The sequence below is a fragment of the Epinephelus moara genome, chromosome 18 (genome assembly GCF_006386435.1).
Source record: "Epinephelus moara isolate mb chromosome 18, YSFRI_EMoa_1.0, whole genome shotgun sequence".
NCBI classification, from domain to species: domain Eukaryota; kingdom Metazoa; phylum Chordata; class Actinopteri; order Perciformes; family Serranidae; genus Epinephelus; species Epinephelus moara.
In genome coordinates this window covers 30,739,890-30,756,004 of record NC_065523.1, presented here as the reverse complement: position 1 = coordinate 30,756,004, position 16,115 = coordinate 30,739,890, and the positions used below count along the sequence as shown (strand labels likewise).

General features: G+C 41.7%; 1 protein-coding gene and 1 long non-coding RNA gene across 4 annotated transcripts in view; one reads left to right on the top strand and one right to left on the bottom strand.

Moving 5' to 3' along the window:
- The window catches only part of clec16a (C-type lectin domain containing 16A), a 62,336-nt gene that overhangs the window by 16,256 nt on the left and 29,965 nt on the right, over positions 1 to 16,115 (top strand). For 2 of the 3 annotated variants that reach the window (XM_050068575.1, XM_050068573.1), the window contains exons 10-15: positions 5,202 to 5,526; positions 7,761 to 7,872; positions 7,989 to 8,089; positions 9,288 to 9,407; positions 9,842 to 9,951; positions 14,130 to 14,174. In XM_050068575.1, coding sequence (XP_049924532.1) covers positions 5,202 to 5,526; positions 7,761 to 7,872; positions 7,989 to 8,089; positions 9,288 to 9,407; positions 9,842 to 9,951; positions 14,130 to 14,174 — 813 coding nt within the window. The remainder of the gene's footprint in view (positions 1 to 5,201; positions 5,527 to 7,760; positions 7,873 to 7,988; positions 8,090 to 9,287; positions 9,408 to 9,841; positions 9,952 to 14,129; positions 14,175 to 16,115) is intronic. The other variant, XM_050068574.1, reaches the window with a different exon arrangement.
- LOC126405067 (uncharacterized) overlaps positions 1 to 16,115 on the bottom strand; it is a 31,555-nt gene that overhangs the window by 12,265 nt on the left and 3,175 nt on the right. The window lies entirely within an intron of this gene.

The following is a 16,115-nucleotide window of genomic DNA, read 5'->3' as shown; positions in this document are numbered from 1 at the left end:
TGTGTGTGTCCCACTGGCCAGCTAATCGTTGATGCTCTGCACTGTGCTCATACAACAGTTACCACTGGTATCAGAAGTGTAGCACCCACAATGCTAGCTCTGTCAGCACCATTGTCAACGTTTGCACTGTTAGCACCATTGGCTGCTAGCCGCCAGCTTAGCCACCTCCAGAACCGTGTGCAGACAATCTCGTCCCAGACTCTGAATCATAGACATGCTAATGGGCAATACACACACAGAAACATACTCACACACACAGCAGGCTGTACATTGTGATCCATACTCACACTATTACATACACATAAACACTGGAGGTACAGAACACAAACAAGAAATGCACACAAGCACGCCTACGCAGGAAACCGCATGGATACATAGACACACACAGACACACACAGACACACAGACAGACACATAGACTGGAGTTCCAGAAGTGCGTGTAGGTGGTTATGAGATCGCGGGGTCATGGTTTTCTCCATAATTCACCCACATCAAGGCAGCTGTATGCTAATTATCTACATTTATTTTTTCTTCTTTACATTTTTTGAACACTCGCTCCCTTATTTCCGTCTTCTCTCTCGTCATATCCTCGGATTAAAGCGCCCTGTCTGTCTGTTTGTCCTCTGTCTTTGTGTCGTCTTTAACTGAATTTTTCTGTGTTTACATCTGTATCTTTATGTTATTTCCCTTTTGTCTTTGTCTCTTTTTTCTGTCTGCCCCTTTTCTCCCCCTGATCTCCCCCATCTGATTCCCCTCACATATCATTTTCTAATGCTCTTCCTCCCATTTTCTTTTTCGTCTTCCGTGATTCAGTTTCTCTTCCCTCACCCCCCCCTTTCTTAATTTTTTTGACCATCTGTTTGTAAAGCCAGGTGGGTGTGCTGAGGTAGTGAGCGTTTCTGAGAACCCTTGTGGTTATTCTCCGTGCAGTGTGTATGTGTGTGTGTGTGTGTGTGTGTGTGTGTGTGTGTGTGTGTGTGTGTGTGCGTGCGTGCGTGCGCTAGACCTGTGGCTGTTGTAAGAAGCAGCCTTCCTTTTCAGTGAATGTGAGTTGAAGCGTGATGTCTTAACAATGTCGGTCTACCACAAAAGACCTAAACCAGTACCTGCCAGCTACTCATTCAGCGGTGCGTTTCCCCGTCTTGCATTTTCTGGACTTAGAAAGTGCCACACATTGCATTTTTTAACATTAGTGTAGCAGGTTTCCAAAGATTAGAAAGATATTTGTACTGTAGTAGCCATTTAAATGGACCAAATGTAGGATTTTTTATCAAATACAATAAACAAGATAAACAGACTTGAGATGGGCTTTTTTAGACCAGTAATTTGTCTCATTATCTGTATTAGTTCATGAGTTTTTTCACTTTATTTGTTCTCTACGGTTTTGCCTCCTTAGAAGCATGGCAGATTTAACAGGGTCCATGACTTGGATGAATGTTTTCTCTATTTAGGAGTCAAACAAGCTTTATTACTCTGAGTAGGAGACTGGTTACTATTTTAAATTGTTTGACACTTTTAACCTGCAGTGATGAGTTTGGTGAGTTTGTGTCCTTGTTTGTAGCTTCAGTGTTCTCATACCTGTGTTCAGATGTTTGCAGGCACATAGGGCAATGATTTCTTGTGGGAAAAAGTCCATGAACATTCCTGATGATGAGATGATTAAACAGTTCCACAGAAATCATCTCTTTTTTTCTAAATGCACGCTGGATTGCGGATATGAATTGTTTCCACCACATCAGATAGAAGTGACGCTGTGTTATTGTTTGATTTTTTGTAGATGAAACGCAGACAGATGAGGCATGGGCTGTGTTTCTGTGCAGGTGGTCAGGTGATACTTCCTGTTTGTCTGTGATGTGGCAGGAAATTAGGTCACATGATGGAACACTGACAGAGCTGGCGCACCTAACCCAAATCTCTTTCCTGGAAGAGGTTTTTTCTCTCACTCCGTCTCTCTCTCTCTCTCTCTCTCTCTCTCTCTCTCTCTCTCTCTCTCACTCTTTTGTACACGTGTTTACTTGCAAGTGCACCAGTTAGATACATGATGTCAATATTTGCATGTCTGTACCTTTTCTCCCAAATCACATGCAGCTGTTTTACTTGAGTGCATGTGTAGGTATATCTTTACCCAGCAAATGGTGCCCTATTTTGATGTGCTGCCGAGTGTGTTTCTGCAGGGGTTTGCCTGAGCGTGTGTGTGTAGGTTTGCCTTGCATGCTCCCTGACCTCCATTAATTTCTCAGCATAGGCTCAGAGTGTGAGCAGTTTACCAGAACATCGTCAGCTAACAGGTGCAACACACACTGATGTTAATCTGTGGTTTATGTCTGACAGCGTACGCACCGTGTTTTAGCAGCAACTACAGTACAATTCTAGATGCACCCAGTGATACAGATTGATGATACAGATGTCAGTGATTTTATTGGCTGGCTACAGTCTGGATTAAAAACACTTCTCTAATTATTCTGTGGAAATGAGTTGCTAAGGCTTTTAGCTTTATTATGTTCAGGTAATAGTCTAAAAATATGGTCGACTTAATCTTAAATACATTATCTTGTTATTCACAGCCCTAATAAAGAATACTTCCTTGAAAACTTCTCTAAAATGAAAGCATTCTCAAGTGTTTGTCCTTTGTAAGACCACCTTTCCTCTCAGGAAAGTGTGGAGGAAAACCAGGAGGTTTTCACAGGAGTAAGGAATAAACAGGAAATTACAAAAAAAACTCTAGTGTTAACAGTCATCGAGCAATGAATCGGTTTAGCCAGAAAAACTGGCTCCAGAAAGTATAGCTTTTAGTTTTGATTCATTTGGCACACCGCTCCTTCCAGTAAGTGTGTATGCTGAGAAACTGCAGCTGTTCTTGGCACATAAGGAGGATGGGTCTTCATCCTCTGACACTGCAAACGAGGTGTACATGTGTGTTTCGATGTACCTACATGTTCACGTGTCTGTGTGTGCGCGTTTGGTGGCTTGTGTTAGCGTAAGAAGTGAAGTGAAATAGGGCCACCTAGTTTCAGTGTGAGATACCTGATCCTCTTCCTCTTTGTCTTCTTCAACAAAAGTTTAACCTTTTTACATAAATGAAACAACAGAATCAGGACTTTCAGTGGCTCTTTATGTGGCTGCACCATTGGACTCTTGACAGAATTGACCTATTATTATGTGGTAATCTATTATTTACTGTGAAAATACCCACTAAGTTTAATGACTTTGCATAATCAAAATTGTGTAATAATAAGAAATGTATATGGGATTAGGCTCAGGATCAGGCATGGTCTTCATTTAGATTCCTTGTAGCCTAAGGGTAGAATCTATTCCTGAACCTCTCAGTGCTGACCTGGTGTAACCAACACCAAAAGGCAGTTATCCAGGTGGTTGGGATCTTTCATGATTGTCATGGCCTTATTTTTGCAGCGCCTGATGTAAACATCCTTTAGGCAGGGTAGTGTAGTGATGGTGTTCAGGGCCTGTTCCGTCAGTTTCCGTAGCAGACTGTGATGTTGGTGCAGGAGTTAAAATTCCTCAGGACTTTAAGGGAAACCTGGAATTTCCTCAGGAACCTGAGGTAACACAGTCTCTGTCTTGCCTTTGTCACCACTGAGTCAGTATGCAGCGCCAACGTCAGGCCCTCAGTGATATGGACACCAAGGTTCTTGAAGCTATCCACCCTCTAGAGGACTCGTAATATTAAGAGAGTGTAGTTCCTTTGGTGCCTCTTTCCAGCGTTCAGGAGTAGGTTGTTGTCCTGACACCAGCAGGTCAGATACTCTACTTCCTCCAGGATGGCCTTTTTTGTTATCTGTGATCAGGCCCACCACAGCTGTGTCGTCAGGAAACTGGATGATGGTGTTGGAGTCTGAAGTGGCGACACAGTCGTGTGTGTACTAGGAGTTCAGCAGAGGACTCAAAACACAGCCCTTGCGTGCTCCGTTGTTAAGGATGGGAGTGAAAGAGGTGTGTGTGTGTGCTCCATAAGAACACTTCTTTATTTTAGTTTTCAGTTTTGTGTATCTTTTTTTTTTAATTTGTGTCTCAGCCATTTCATTTATATGCTGTCTTTTCATCTGAAGCAGTAAAACGGTTTTATCATTAGTAGGGGTGCCCCAGTGTCTCACCTGGTAGAGCGTGTGCCTGTGTCCTTACTGCAGCTACCCAGATTCGTCACCAACCTGAGGCCCTTTGCAGCATGTAGTCACCCCCCCCCCCCCCTTTCCTGTCACCCTTCACCTGTACTATACATTAAAGGCAAAAGCCCAGAAAGTAATCTTTAAAAAAGAAAAACAGGTAGCGGCAGTGGTTATTATTGTCAATCTGATAACTCGGTTTTACTGTAAGTCAGTGTTGACATCTCTGCTCAGCATCTTATCATTTACCAGCTGTTTCCTGTGTGCATATCTGCGTTTTTGTGCAAGTTCGAGGGCTGTATGTGAGAAGCGGGTTATTTCGAGTTCCAGTATGGCCTCGCCGATGTGACCTCAAAGCCAGTGATCAACTTTGTGTGTGTGTATGTGTGTGCGTGCGTGCGCGTGCGTGTGTGTGTGTGTGTGTGTGTGTGCGCGCACTTGTGTCAAGTGGTCATTTTTTTCTGATAAGTGTATCAGGGAGGAAGAGGCTTTTGTGTGTTAGCAAACTTTGATCAACAAGATATGGCGAGAAGGATTTATCGTAAGGCACAGTGTTTGTGTGTGTGTGTGTGTGTGTGTCTGAGTAGATAGGCACATCAGTGATATAAGTGTGTTTTTGTGAATGCATGTGTTATACGTGTCGATGTGTGTCTCTTTTTTTGGACACACTTCTGCCAGTAAAGGGTGGCAGTGATATTGCTTCCTGGAAACAGGAAAGTTAGTTTCTTCTAAGTATCCTGCCTCTGAGTGCGTTTCCTCCATAATATTCATACCTGACTGTATACACCCCTCTCGTTTTCTTTTTCTCACTTGTTCTGAGGGTTAATCTGCCTTTTTTATTCAGCCCTTACTGGGAGGTATGGCACTGTGTTACCACTGATGTGAAAAACCAAAACATATTTAAAAGCATATGATAACACGATATATTCATGATTTCATGACCACCAGAAAGGATCCTACATAATGTAGAGGTATAAATAATTAATTAATCCATGACCATCATTTTCAGGTATGTGCTGCCTTCCCTCACACACACACATCTCACACCCTTGCCTCTCTGTTCTTCTCTGACCCCACAAGGCCAGTGCAGGAGGTGTGCGTCGCTTCACCAAGCCCCCGGAGTCTCTGGAGCGCTCCTTGGAGCTGTCCCGCCACCGCGGCCGCAAGAGAACTCAGAAGAGGCCAAACTACAAGAACCTGGGCGAGGAGGAGGATGACGAAAGGGCTGGGGGAGGGGGAGGAGGTGGCGGCGGAGGAGGAGTAGAGGAGGGCTGGGACGACGACAGCAGAGGAGGAGAGAGGGAGGGAGGCCGAGAGAGGGAGAAGGGAAAAGGTACAGAGGGAGTAGGAGGAGGAGGAGGTGGGAGTTCTAAGGGAAGCAGAGCGAGTGGGGAGACGGCGGAAGGTGAGTGCGTGTCTCATCGGACACAGCAGTACAGGACTGTGTTTGTCAGTGTTTCTTTACTCCCATCAGTCAGACACAGTCTCCCATGATGCACCCTGGCTACCCAACAGCCACCACAGCAGCAGCCCTCGTCTCCAAACAAAAAAAGAGAGAAACAAACTCTTTTAAAGACTAAAAAGATGACAGCAGCTTAACTTTTACTGGAAATGTGCTCTGATTTTTCTGCTTTTCATTTGGGTTGCCTTTAGGGATGGGAATCGAGAATCAGTTCCAAGTTGTTCTGTCTATTGGCATTGTGTGCCTCTGAGCTTATCACTTCCTTTTAATAGATGCCGGCATGACAGTCGTCGTGACAGTACCGCTTATAAGACTGCAAAGTGTACTATATATATATATGTGCTGAGCAAAAATCATACTGTGCGATGAAATATATACAGCAGTAGCAAACATACGATACAGCTTTGACCTGCATGTGTGTGAGATGGAGCTGCTTGTTTGTTAGAGATGAGGGTTTGCGCTTGTTTATAAGGTGAAGCAATAGCACATCATTGTTCGACTTGTACTCTATAATGCAGTGGTGAAACAGCACCTGGACGCAGGCAACACATATATTTATAAAGATGCAGCGCTGTGACAGTACAGGTCTTTCGTACATCAGTTGTACTGTAACGTGGACCTGCTGATGCATATTCTACTCGCATTGGACCCGTTCATATGTAAGTCAGCTACCTCATCACTGTTTGTCACCGTGAGTCCAGTCTGCAGTGTAGTTTATACATGTCATTGCTAAACCAGAAAATTATAGAGTAACAGTGGGCTACATGATCAAAGAAAGTCGGTCTCCTGTGTAAAAATAACATTTGTGCCACACAGGCAGGCTGAGCAGATTTTGATATGACTAAGAAAAACTAAATTAAAGATAAGAACAGACAATAAAACAGTTTTGATCGCGTGTGAAAACCTGCGTAGGCCTCCTTTTTTTTCCCCACACAGAAATTATCCAGAAATCGATAAAAAATCAGACCGTTAATCAGTTCCCATCCCTAGTTGCCTACTTTAATGTGCACATGACTGTTGCTGTCTGTCATCGCCATGCATTTAATGTTTATTGTCAAATTCAGATTACACTATGCAGCCTCTTGATGAGCAGCGAGACAGCTCACGAGTTAAGGATATGCCCGATTCCTGAAAAAAGGAAGAGTGTTAAAAACAGATGTCAAATCATGACAGAGGCCAAAAAATGCAGAAGAAAAACAGCAAAACATTTAATCAAAAATTCCTCTTGGCTAGTTTTGAGATGAGGCCTCCCTCTTTCGGCTGCTTCCCCTGTTTGGCACCTTTTAATTTCCCCATGGTTACCATGGCTACCACTGACCACATGTCCAACACAATCTCCATGGAAGCAGACTGTCCATTTCCACGGTGACACACCATCCATCCTGTGCTCCTCACCTCTCCGCCTGTCTCTCACTCCTGCTCTGTGTGCATGTGTGTGTTAGTATCTGAGTTTGTGTGGGTGTGTGTATGTGTGTGTGTTTGTTACGTAAAAAATGGCATTTCACTCATCTGAAATGATTCCTTCTTTACTTTGACTGAATAGACTCTATATGCAGAGAGTCTTGTGCAGGGCTGCACAACTTTAAATGCTTCTAAGGTGCAAATACACAGAATTGTTTTTGACACCATGGGTTTTAACACAAATAACAACGTGGGCTGCAGAGGAACAGATAGTTTCAAAATGAGACATGAACCGTTTAGGGTGGAAAAGGACACCCACCCTGTTTAACTGATTGATAAGAAAAGAGATAAAATAAGAAACCTTTTGAAGGACGGCTGGTAACTTACTGTCGGTGACAAGCTATACATCATCGATTGAAATACTCCTTACATTTGAATGCTATCAAATAGCACATTTGATGCATTGATAATGTTTGTAGTTTTGTCCCCTAATCAGTAGTATGCAGACACTGATTGGCTCATCTTTGCTGCCTTAACACATTTTATCAATTCTTTTTGAGCCAGTGAAGGTTGAGAAGGAAACACCTCAGACTCTAAATTCATATTCACTGGTGACAAAAGCTAATTTTTGTCTTCACAGTTATGGTGTGTGTTTTTGTTGAGGATGTGTGATGTGATCGTGAATGTTTTTTTTTTCTTTCTACATACCAAGAAACTTTACATTTATGGACACTTATGTAAGTAAGTACAAAGTATGTATGTGTGTGTGCACACAGAGATAGAGATGGTGGTGATGGAGAAGTGTAAGGTGTCAGAGCTGACGGAGCAGAACATCACTGATGAAGAGAAGACGGCCGCGGCCACCCGCACACACACACAGAGGAGCAGGTACATGAACACACACATCTGAGCAAATCAAACTGTTAGTTTGGTCCACATATGGCAAGAATGAATAAAAGGAAGGACAGAAGTGTTGATGCACTGATGGTATCTTCTCTCTGCAGACCGTTCTTAGACATGGTGTACAGCGCTCTTGACTGCACCAACGATGACTACCATGCCCTGTTTGTCCTCTGCCTGCTTTACGCTGTCTCACACAGCCAAGGTTGGTGTTTCCTGTCATTTATACATGTATATTCATTAGGTTGGTTGTAGTCAGCGTTGGAAATTACCTTTTTTGTCCACCTGCCACTGTGGATGGTGGATTCCAAAATCTACCAGCCACTCAGTCTATTCCCTTTGTGTTTTTGGCTGATGACTGAAGCAAATCTCGCTGCCACCTGCATGTTTTACCCACATTTGGCTGGTGTCTGGCGCTGATTTCCAACCCTGGTGTGGCTCATTCTAGATACCTGGTAACTAAGTTAATGGTCCATATATGGTGCACAACATTGCTTATATTTTGGATTTGACTGTCTCAACAGAACTATTTACAGAGAACTGTATTTTCCCATATAAAGGGATAGTCCAGATCTTTTGAAGTGTGGTTGTTTGAAGAATTTATCACGGTTTATAACGTAGAGGAGATGTCAGTTGGCATAATCGTAATTTGGAGAAGCAGACAGGAATTTCGCCACAGAAGCTGTGGATGGGGCAGCAACAAAGGGTTTTTTAGCCACCTAAAAAAGTCCTATCTAAAGAATCAATATCAGTCTAAGTGTATGATATATTAAGAATATTTTCACCACTTTACCTTGCCACATAAAGTTTTTTCCAACGGGGAAGCTGTTGACGGCTTCAGTTCCCCATCTATGCTCTCATCAAAGCCACCAGAATCCATTGACAATAACAGTAATTTTAGCTCACTGATCACAGGAGCCGCTGGTCTACCACTGCCTCGATCACTCAGTTTGTGTTATTGTGTGGCTTTGGTTAATCTGAACTAACTTTTCATATGCCAAAGTCACACAATAATGTAAACTAACTAACTGATTAGTTTCCAGTGAAAACAGCTGTCTGGTGCCAAGGAAGAGCTGTGGAAATAGTCTAAATATACAACACTTATACTGATACTTCGTACGAGTCCCTGTTGCCCGAAATCTCTTCAGTGGAGGTAGCAAATGCAAAGTTAGCATGATCCATAGAGTCACAACGACCACATTTTTGAGAAATACTTCAGGCTAAAATATGCTGTAATTTCAGAATCCAGGTTGATTAGAATAACGCCACACCTAAAGTTACTTTGAATTCGAAAAAAGAAGTGAGGACAATACTCCAACATCACAGTATTCAGGTTCATGCCACCCAATCTGCATGAAACTTTTTTCCTGAACCTGTCTGCCTGCCTGTCTGTCCATCCGTAGGCATTAACCGAGATCTTTTGGAGCGCCTGCAGTTGCCAGTTCCTGACCAGGAGAGAAGCTCCTACAGCCTGGTGCTGGTAGAGAGACTGATCAGAGTTATGAGCCAGGCAGCACAGCCAGGTAACACACACATTTACACACACACACACACACACACACACACACACACACACACACACACACACACTCAGTCACCTGCCTTTGAGACTGAAACATTTTTAATTTCTTTAATTATCTAAATTACCAATAGAAGCAATTCGTATTCCAGTTTGAATTCCCATCATTGTGCATGGCTGTGTGATGAATATGAAATTAACTTTACATGTGCTGTTCCATATTTAATCAAGTACCATTATTTCTTTGTTTGTTTTATTTGCGTATTTCCAAGCTAAACATACGAGCATAGTCACAACACATTTTTGTCTATTCATTTTATATAAAATATCAACATTTTACACATTATTATTCTCTGTAAACTTTGCTTTGTAGAGCAAATATGGAACTATAGTATGCTATCCTCATTACTTAAATATCTTTCTCGTATGTGTGTGTAGATGGTAAAGTGCGTCTTGCTACCCTGGAGCTGAGCTGCCTTTTATTAAAGCAGTCGGTGCTGTCCGGAAACAACTGTATAATCAAAGATGTTCATCTGGCCTGCTTGGAGGTACAGTGCACACAAGCATGCACACACTACACTCACACATACAGTCCTGTCTAGGGTTGTGTACCGAACTCGGTGCTTTTAAGGCTACTGGCCTAATTAAGTCAGTACTACTAAATACTGATTGAAGTTATTGAAGTTAGTTAAAGGCCAAATTTTGGTACATGAGGGTGCATCTGGGGGAGAACGCCAGGTTCAGGCAGGAGGTGGAAGCAAGGCCAAGTGCGGCAAAGCTGGGACGCCAGCCACTGAGTCCCACTGCTTGCAGCGGAGCTCCATGAGGCCGCCGAATTCAGACAGAGTGGGGAAACGTTGCAAAGCGCCCCAAAGCCGGTAAGGTGGCCATTGAGCTCCGCAGCCTGTTGGCTGAGCCAGAACTATCGCTATAGCACCAACAGTTTTGGTCTATTTTCCTTTCTATTTTAGAAATAACCTCGTAAACCTATCACTAATGTTTGTGGTTGTGTTTTTTAAATCACATACTTCTTACACATGTTGGTCAGTTGTGTCTAAACAAAGAGCTGTGTGTGATTAGGAGAAGCAGAGGAACATAATCAGCCTTTGACTGGCTGGAGTACAGAGAGAAAGAGAGCAAGACTACGTCACCCCTACAGCTTGTTCAAAACTTCCCATAAAAGGCACTGTTGGGTATAGGTACCAAATGCCAGGTAATATGATGGGTTCAAATGTGAGTGATACCTGACCCTAATCCTGTCAGCATATCACACACAGAATCCATATTCCCTCAAACACACATAATGAATGTTAGACATCAGAGAGTCAGAGCAGGCAGGTGAAAAGCTGGATCTTGTTTCCATCCATACCAGTGAAACAATCCATTTAAATTAAACTTCATCACTTCCTCAGAACCAGCAGCTGCAGGGTTTCTCAGCAAGTTCTGGTTTGTCACTAACTGTCTCCTCCTCCTCACTTACTCCCTCTCCTCTTCCTCTCTCCACAGAACAGCACTCAATTTTTCTTCCTCATCCTTCTCAGAAATCTTTTTATTTCCTCTTCTCTTACTTCAGGGTAATCCTCCACACCCTCTCTTTCTCTGCATCTCTATTCTCTTTCATTACAGGAAGCATTTGTGCTACTGCTTGTGTGATGTGTTTTCTGTTGGAATTTCATTAAAAAAAAAAAAATCACTGTCCAATCTGACTTAATTTAAAAGTGAATTGAAACCTGAACATGGTCATTTTCAGTAGTTTTTTCTGAGGCCAGGCTTCACCTACTGTTGATATCAGTCAGTGTAAAATCACTGGGAGTTTCTGCTCAAATTTCCCACCTCTGACACAAATTAATTTTAATGTAGAGCTCCTTTCAACTGAGGCAGTGCTCCTTTGGCTGAAATGGTAGTGTTGAGGGGTTTTCCAGGAAATCTCATCACTGTTTTTAGTTACAATTTATTTTATTATTATTATTTTTTTTAATTATGGCTTCTGGCTTTCTTTTATGTGCTGTCCAAAAAGATACAAAGCCCGAGAACTGACCTTTAAATAATAATATTATTTTAAATCGGCCCTGACCCTGCTAATTCTCCTTCCGCTCTGCTGTTGGGAAATAGTGCACTAGTTGTGTTACTAATCTCTGACAGGAAAACTGGCCAGCATTCCCAGGTTTAGTTTATTCAGTATTAATCACACACGGCTTGTTTCCTTGTTTAAGGATCACTGTATCTAAAACTACTTTCATTCTGATGTTACTGCAGGAAAAACACTGGCTGTGCATAAGATAGAATAACATATACTTTATTATCACAAAGGCTAAACTTTGCTACTAGTGCTGCTTTAAAACCATCAAACATAATGCATAAGACTGAATGCAACAGTGCCTCATAATTAAGGATAAACCTGTTGTCTTGTTGAGTAGTGTTACAGGCGTTGGTAGAAAATAAAGCATAAAGCAGTTGTTATAACATTCCTTCCTCACGCTCTCTGACACCTGATGTGAATGAGTAAGCCAGGGAAGCATTAATTGCTGTTAAAGGAAATGGTCTTGCATAACACTACACTGGAATGACATCATTGTGTAACGGCTGCGGAAGCGGTGATCCAAAGGGAAACTTCTGTATTTTTCAACCTGGACTAATTTTCTGATGTTTTTGTGTCTGAGTGACAAATGGAGACAACAGTATTTTTAAATTGGCCCAGTATTTAGCTGTGAAACACGCTGCAATGTAATCCCCATATGCACCGTCAGTTTATGTTCACTGAGAGTGCTTGTTTTTGCCACTGAGAGGCTCAGATTGTTATTAGAGGTGCAGCGCTCGACAGTGCGAGCGTTTCACTCGCATTTGCGACTAAAAATAGGTGTGTGTGAACAGTAAAAAATATTTAGGGGCACGTGTGCGCATAAAAAAATCAGCCAAAGCAGCCTATATTTTTGTCACTAAAAAAATATGATAATCTAACCGCAAATGTTGGAGGAACACCAGCCGCCTTCCCTCTTCCCTCTTCCCTGTGTGACACGGTTATGGGCGGTTTTCCAAGCCACTGTCGTGTGGTTCAAGTGTGGCGGAGGAGACAGACCGGGTTAAGCGGCGGACCTCCAGGGAAGCCCTCTCCCCTCTCCCCGCAGTGAGGGACCGTTCTCCAAGCTACCGCTGCTGGGCAGCGTGGAAATAAGTGAAAGTGTGGAGGAGACGGACCAGGTTAAGCGGCAGACCTCCGGAGAGGCCTGCTCCGTTCTCCCCGCAGTTAGGGACCGTTCGCCACGGTACCGCTGCTGGGCAGGGTGGAAATAAGTCCTGCAGAGTTTCAGAGGACCTGGAGAATGTTTTAGGATAGTAATAACATTATATAAGATAATCATATTGCAAAGATAATATATATATAAGATAATAACATTAAAGACAAAATTAAGTTGCAATACTTTTTCAAAACTTGATGATTTTACCTTTCTGTACATTTTGTATACAAATTCATTAAATAATTTTGCTTGTAAATGTCTATTTGCATCACCTTTATTACGGAAAACACATTATTTGATCAATTTACATTGTGCCCCTAAAGTTCTTTGTGCACTCCTTATTTTTTCATCTTAGGAGCACATGTGCTCCTTGGGAAAAAAGTTAGCGTCAACAGACCCAAGAGAGAAATGAAACGTTTCTTCTCACCTTTTGTTGTGACCCAATCTCGCTCAAGGAGATGTCTCGTTCTGAAATATCATGACGGGCGACTTACTGCAGGGAAAGCTACGTTGAAAATGTTTGTGAGAGCTGGAGAGATGAGTACCATGAAGAGTTAGTGCTGTTGGAGTGAAGAAAGCCCAGCTTAGTGTAACTAAAATATTTTAAATGTCATGGCTGAATATTTAGCTAATTGTGTGGAAAGGTCTGTGAGATTTCACAACAAGACTTCTCCTTGAGTGAAACGTGGTTACACACACTAAGACAGGATCAAACAAAGATATAGAAAACATTTCACTTCTCTGGAGTAGCCTTTCAATTATGATAGCAGACATTTAAAATTAAATCTGAGCCTGCCAGAAGCAAAAACAAGCATTTTAATGAGCAGAAATTGACCTGGCATCTTTGCCCCTAGGGATTATGTTGCACTGCGTGTTGTGGCTTCTGGCTGCCAGGGTTTCACAATACTGGACCAGTTTAAAAAATATGTTGTTCCCATTTGTTACTGAGACACAAAGACATGAGAAAATAGAGTCCAGGTTTGAAACGTACAGAAGTTTCCCTTTAAGAAGTGGGAAAGTCTGTTAGGTTTGACTGCTCCTGCAGGTAATTTTGTTGGTCAAATTCAAGATATGGTGTGATTTTATTCAGTGATTGTAGATTGTAGGTTGGATTTTATGTGGAAAGAGCAGCTATTTATAATATATATATATTTTTTTTTTTTCCCCGTTAAAGGGGTTTTTTGGGGAGTTTTTCCTTATCCGCTGCGAGGGTCATAAGGACAGAGGGATGTCGTATGCTGTAAAGCCCTGTGAGGCAAATTGTGATTTGTGATATTGGGCTTTATAAATAAAATTGAGTGATATACATTGATTTTGATTTGATTTGCATTTTGATAACAAGCACAGTTTGTTTCTCAACACTTTGTTGTTTTTTAAGACACACATTCAGAGAAGATACAGATGTGTTACCTCTGCGTGTGTGTCACATCAGTGATGCTATCTATCTGAAATTTTTCCACAGTGTTTATTCTTCATGTTTGTGTTTGCAGGGCGCAAGAGAAGAAAGTCTGCATTTACTGCGGAGATTTTACAAGGTGAGTGTACACATAAACACACACCAACACACTCTTTCAGATAACCAGACACTTATCTACCCAATGCAAACACACATGCACCACTAACCTACATAAATAAGTTCTTCTCTCCCATCTACCCACACACACACACACACACACACATATATATATATATATATATATATATGTATACTGTATATAAACAAACAAAAACAAGTTAAGCAGCAACTGACAGCTGGAAACACACTCAGACAAGCAGACTGTCTCTGTCTAACATATGATATTAATGCTAAATATTCAGTAAACCACTTGCTGCTGTTGTACAATAGGATTTCAGCTGACAGTCATACCATGAGCAACTTCTGCTGTTGTAGCTGCTCAGACAGGCAGCTGCTGGGCAAACAGACAGTAATTTAGGGAGAATAATAAAGAAAACAAACAAAAGATTAAAAGGGCAGACAGGTAAACAGGTGATCTGGTGTTACAACCAGTTCCTCCTGACAGGCGTGTCACAACAAAAGCTGAATCACAATCTACCCGTTGAGTCTCTTTTATCTCTGTGTGTAAAGTGTATCCACTTATTATAACTGACACCATTTCCCTGAAGGGGTAGTAGGTAAAACCGAAAGTGTTTCCCATGTATACTATAAAACATCATATTTACATACATGGGAAAAATGCTGTAAGTGCAGCGAGTGCTTTCTGTTTCTCTTTGAGTGTCTTTGGATATCAGTTTTGGAATCAGTCACCAGAGTAAAGGTTGGCTGACGTTCTCACAATTGAAGCACGTGGACCATGAAGGACAAAGAGGCAGAAAAGTTCTGTTTTGGCATTCATAAAAAGATGCCACTCCAAACTCCAAAACATAACCAGTAAAAAGAAGAGGCTTCCTGATGAAAAGATATGCTCAGTGCTTAGATAGTGGTTGCTTTCATTAACTAGCTTTTTGTTCAAAACTGGTATGCCCAGCAGGTAACAGTAAAGGTTTGAAAATTATTTTTAAATCCTGCTGTAACTTATGTTTCCTCTCAAACTTTGACACTATACAAAAAAAAAATCATGATCACAGTATGAAACAGTGCAGCTGCTTTATTTAGGAAGTGGAAATCTCATGAAATGACATTGTTTATTTGATTAAAGTGTATTTGGATTAGATAATGAAACTGAGTGTCTATTTGCAGCCGATTGAGAATAGCTAAAAAGCAGCTATTCAGCTTTTTACACCCGTCCCTACAACACATTATTATGGATCCCACTGCGTGCTGCAATTGGCTGATGCTCACGCTGACGCATCAGGGACAAAAGCAGTTAGGATTAAAAAGGTTTTAGGACTTGTACTTGACAATCTCTGATATTCTCTGAGATCAAAGTGGTAATTTAACAAGAAAAAACTCTGCCAGAAAGTCAGATGACATAGTTTAAAGTGTGACTCAGTCCATAGAGGGAGTAAGACGTGATGAATGAGTGGGTCAAGCACAGAACTTTCACACAGCAGACTGGGGTGTGAGTCAACTTTTTAGACTTAGATGACTTTTTTATTTTTTTTTATTTTAGGATGTATAAAACTGCTGAATGCACACTGTGTGCACAAACTTTGGCAGAATAGCTGAGTAGACCAGTTTGTGTTTACGTCATATTTCATTAATCTGACATGAGTAAACATTAGGTGTATAATATGGGGAATTAATTAAAAAACTAGTCCATACCCATTGAGTGCACAGTTGCCCACGTACAGTTTCACGTGGTATGTGTTTGGGATACAGATCATAGGAAATTGCAGATTAAATAGTGAACTGAACCCATTAAGAAGAGCAATGTATTCAGACAGAGTTTTTGTGAATTTGATAGTACAATTGCTTTACTGAAAGTACAGTAGTACCATGGCCAATAGTGGGATAGTTAGTGGGCTAAAACTGTACATTAGTAGTTGAGGTAGCATGTTGAAAGGCAGATAGTTAA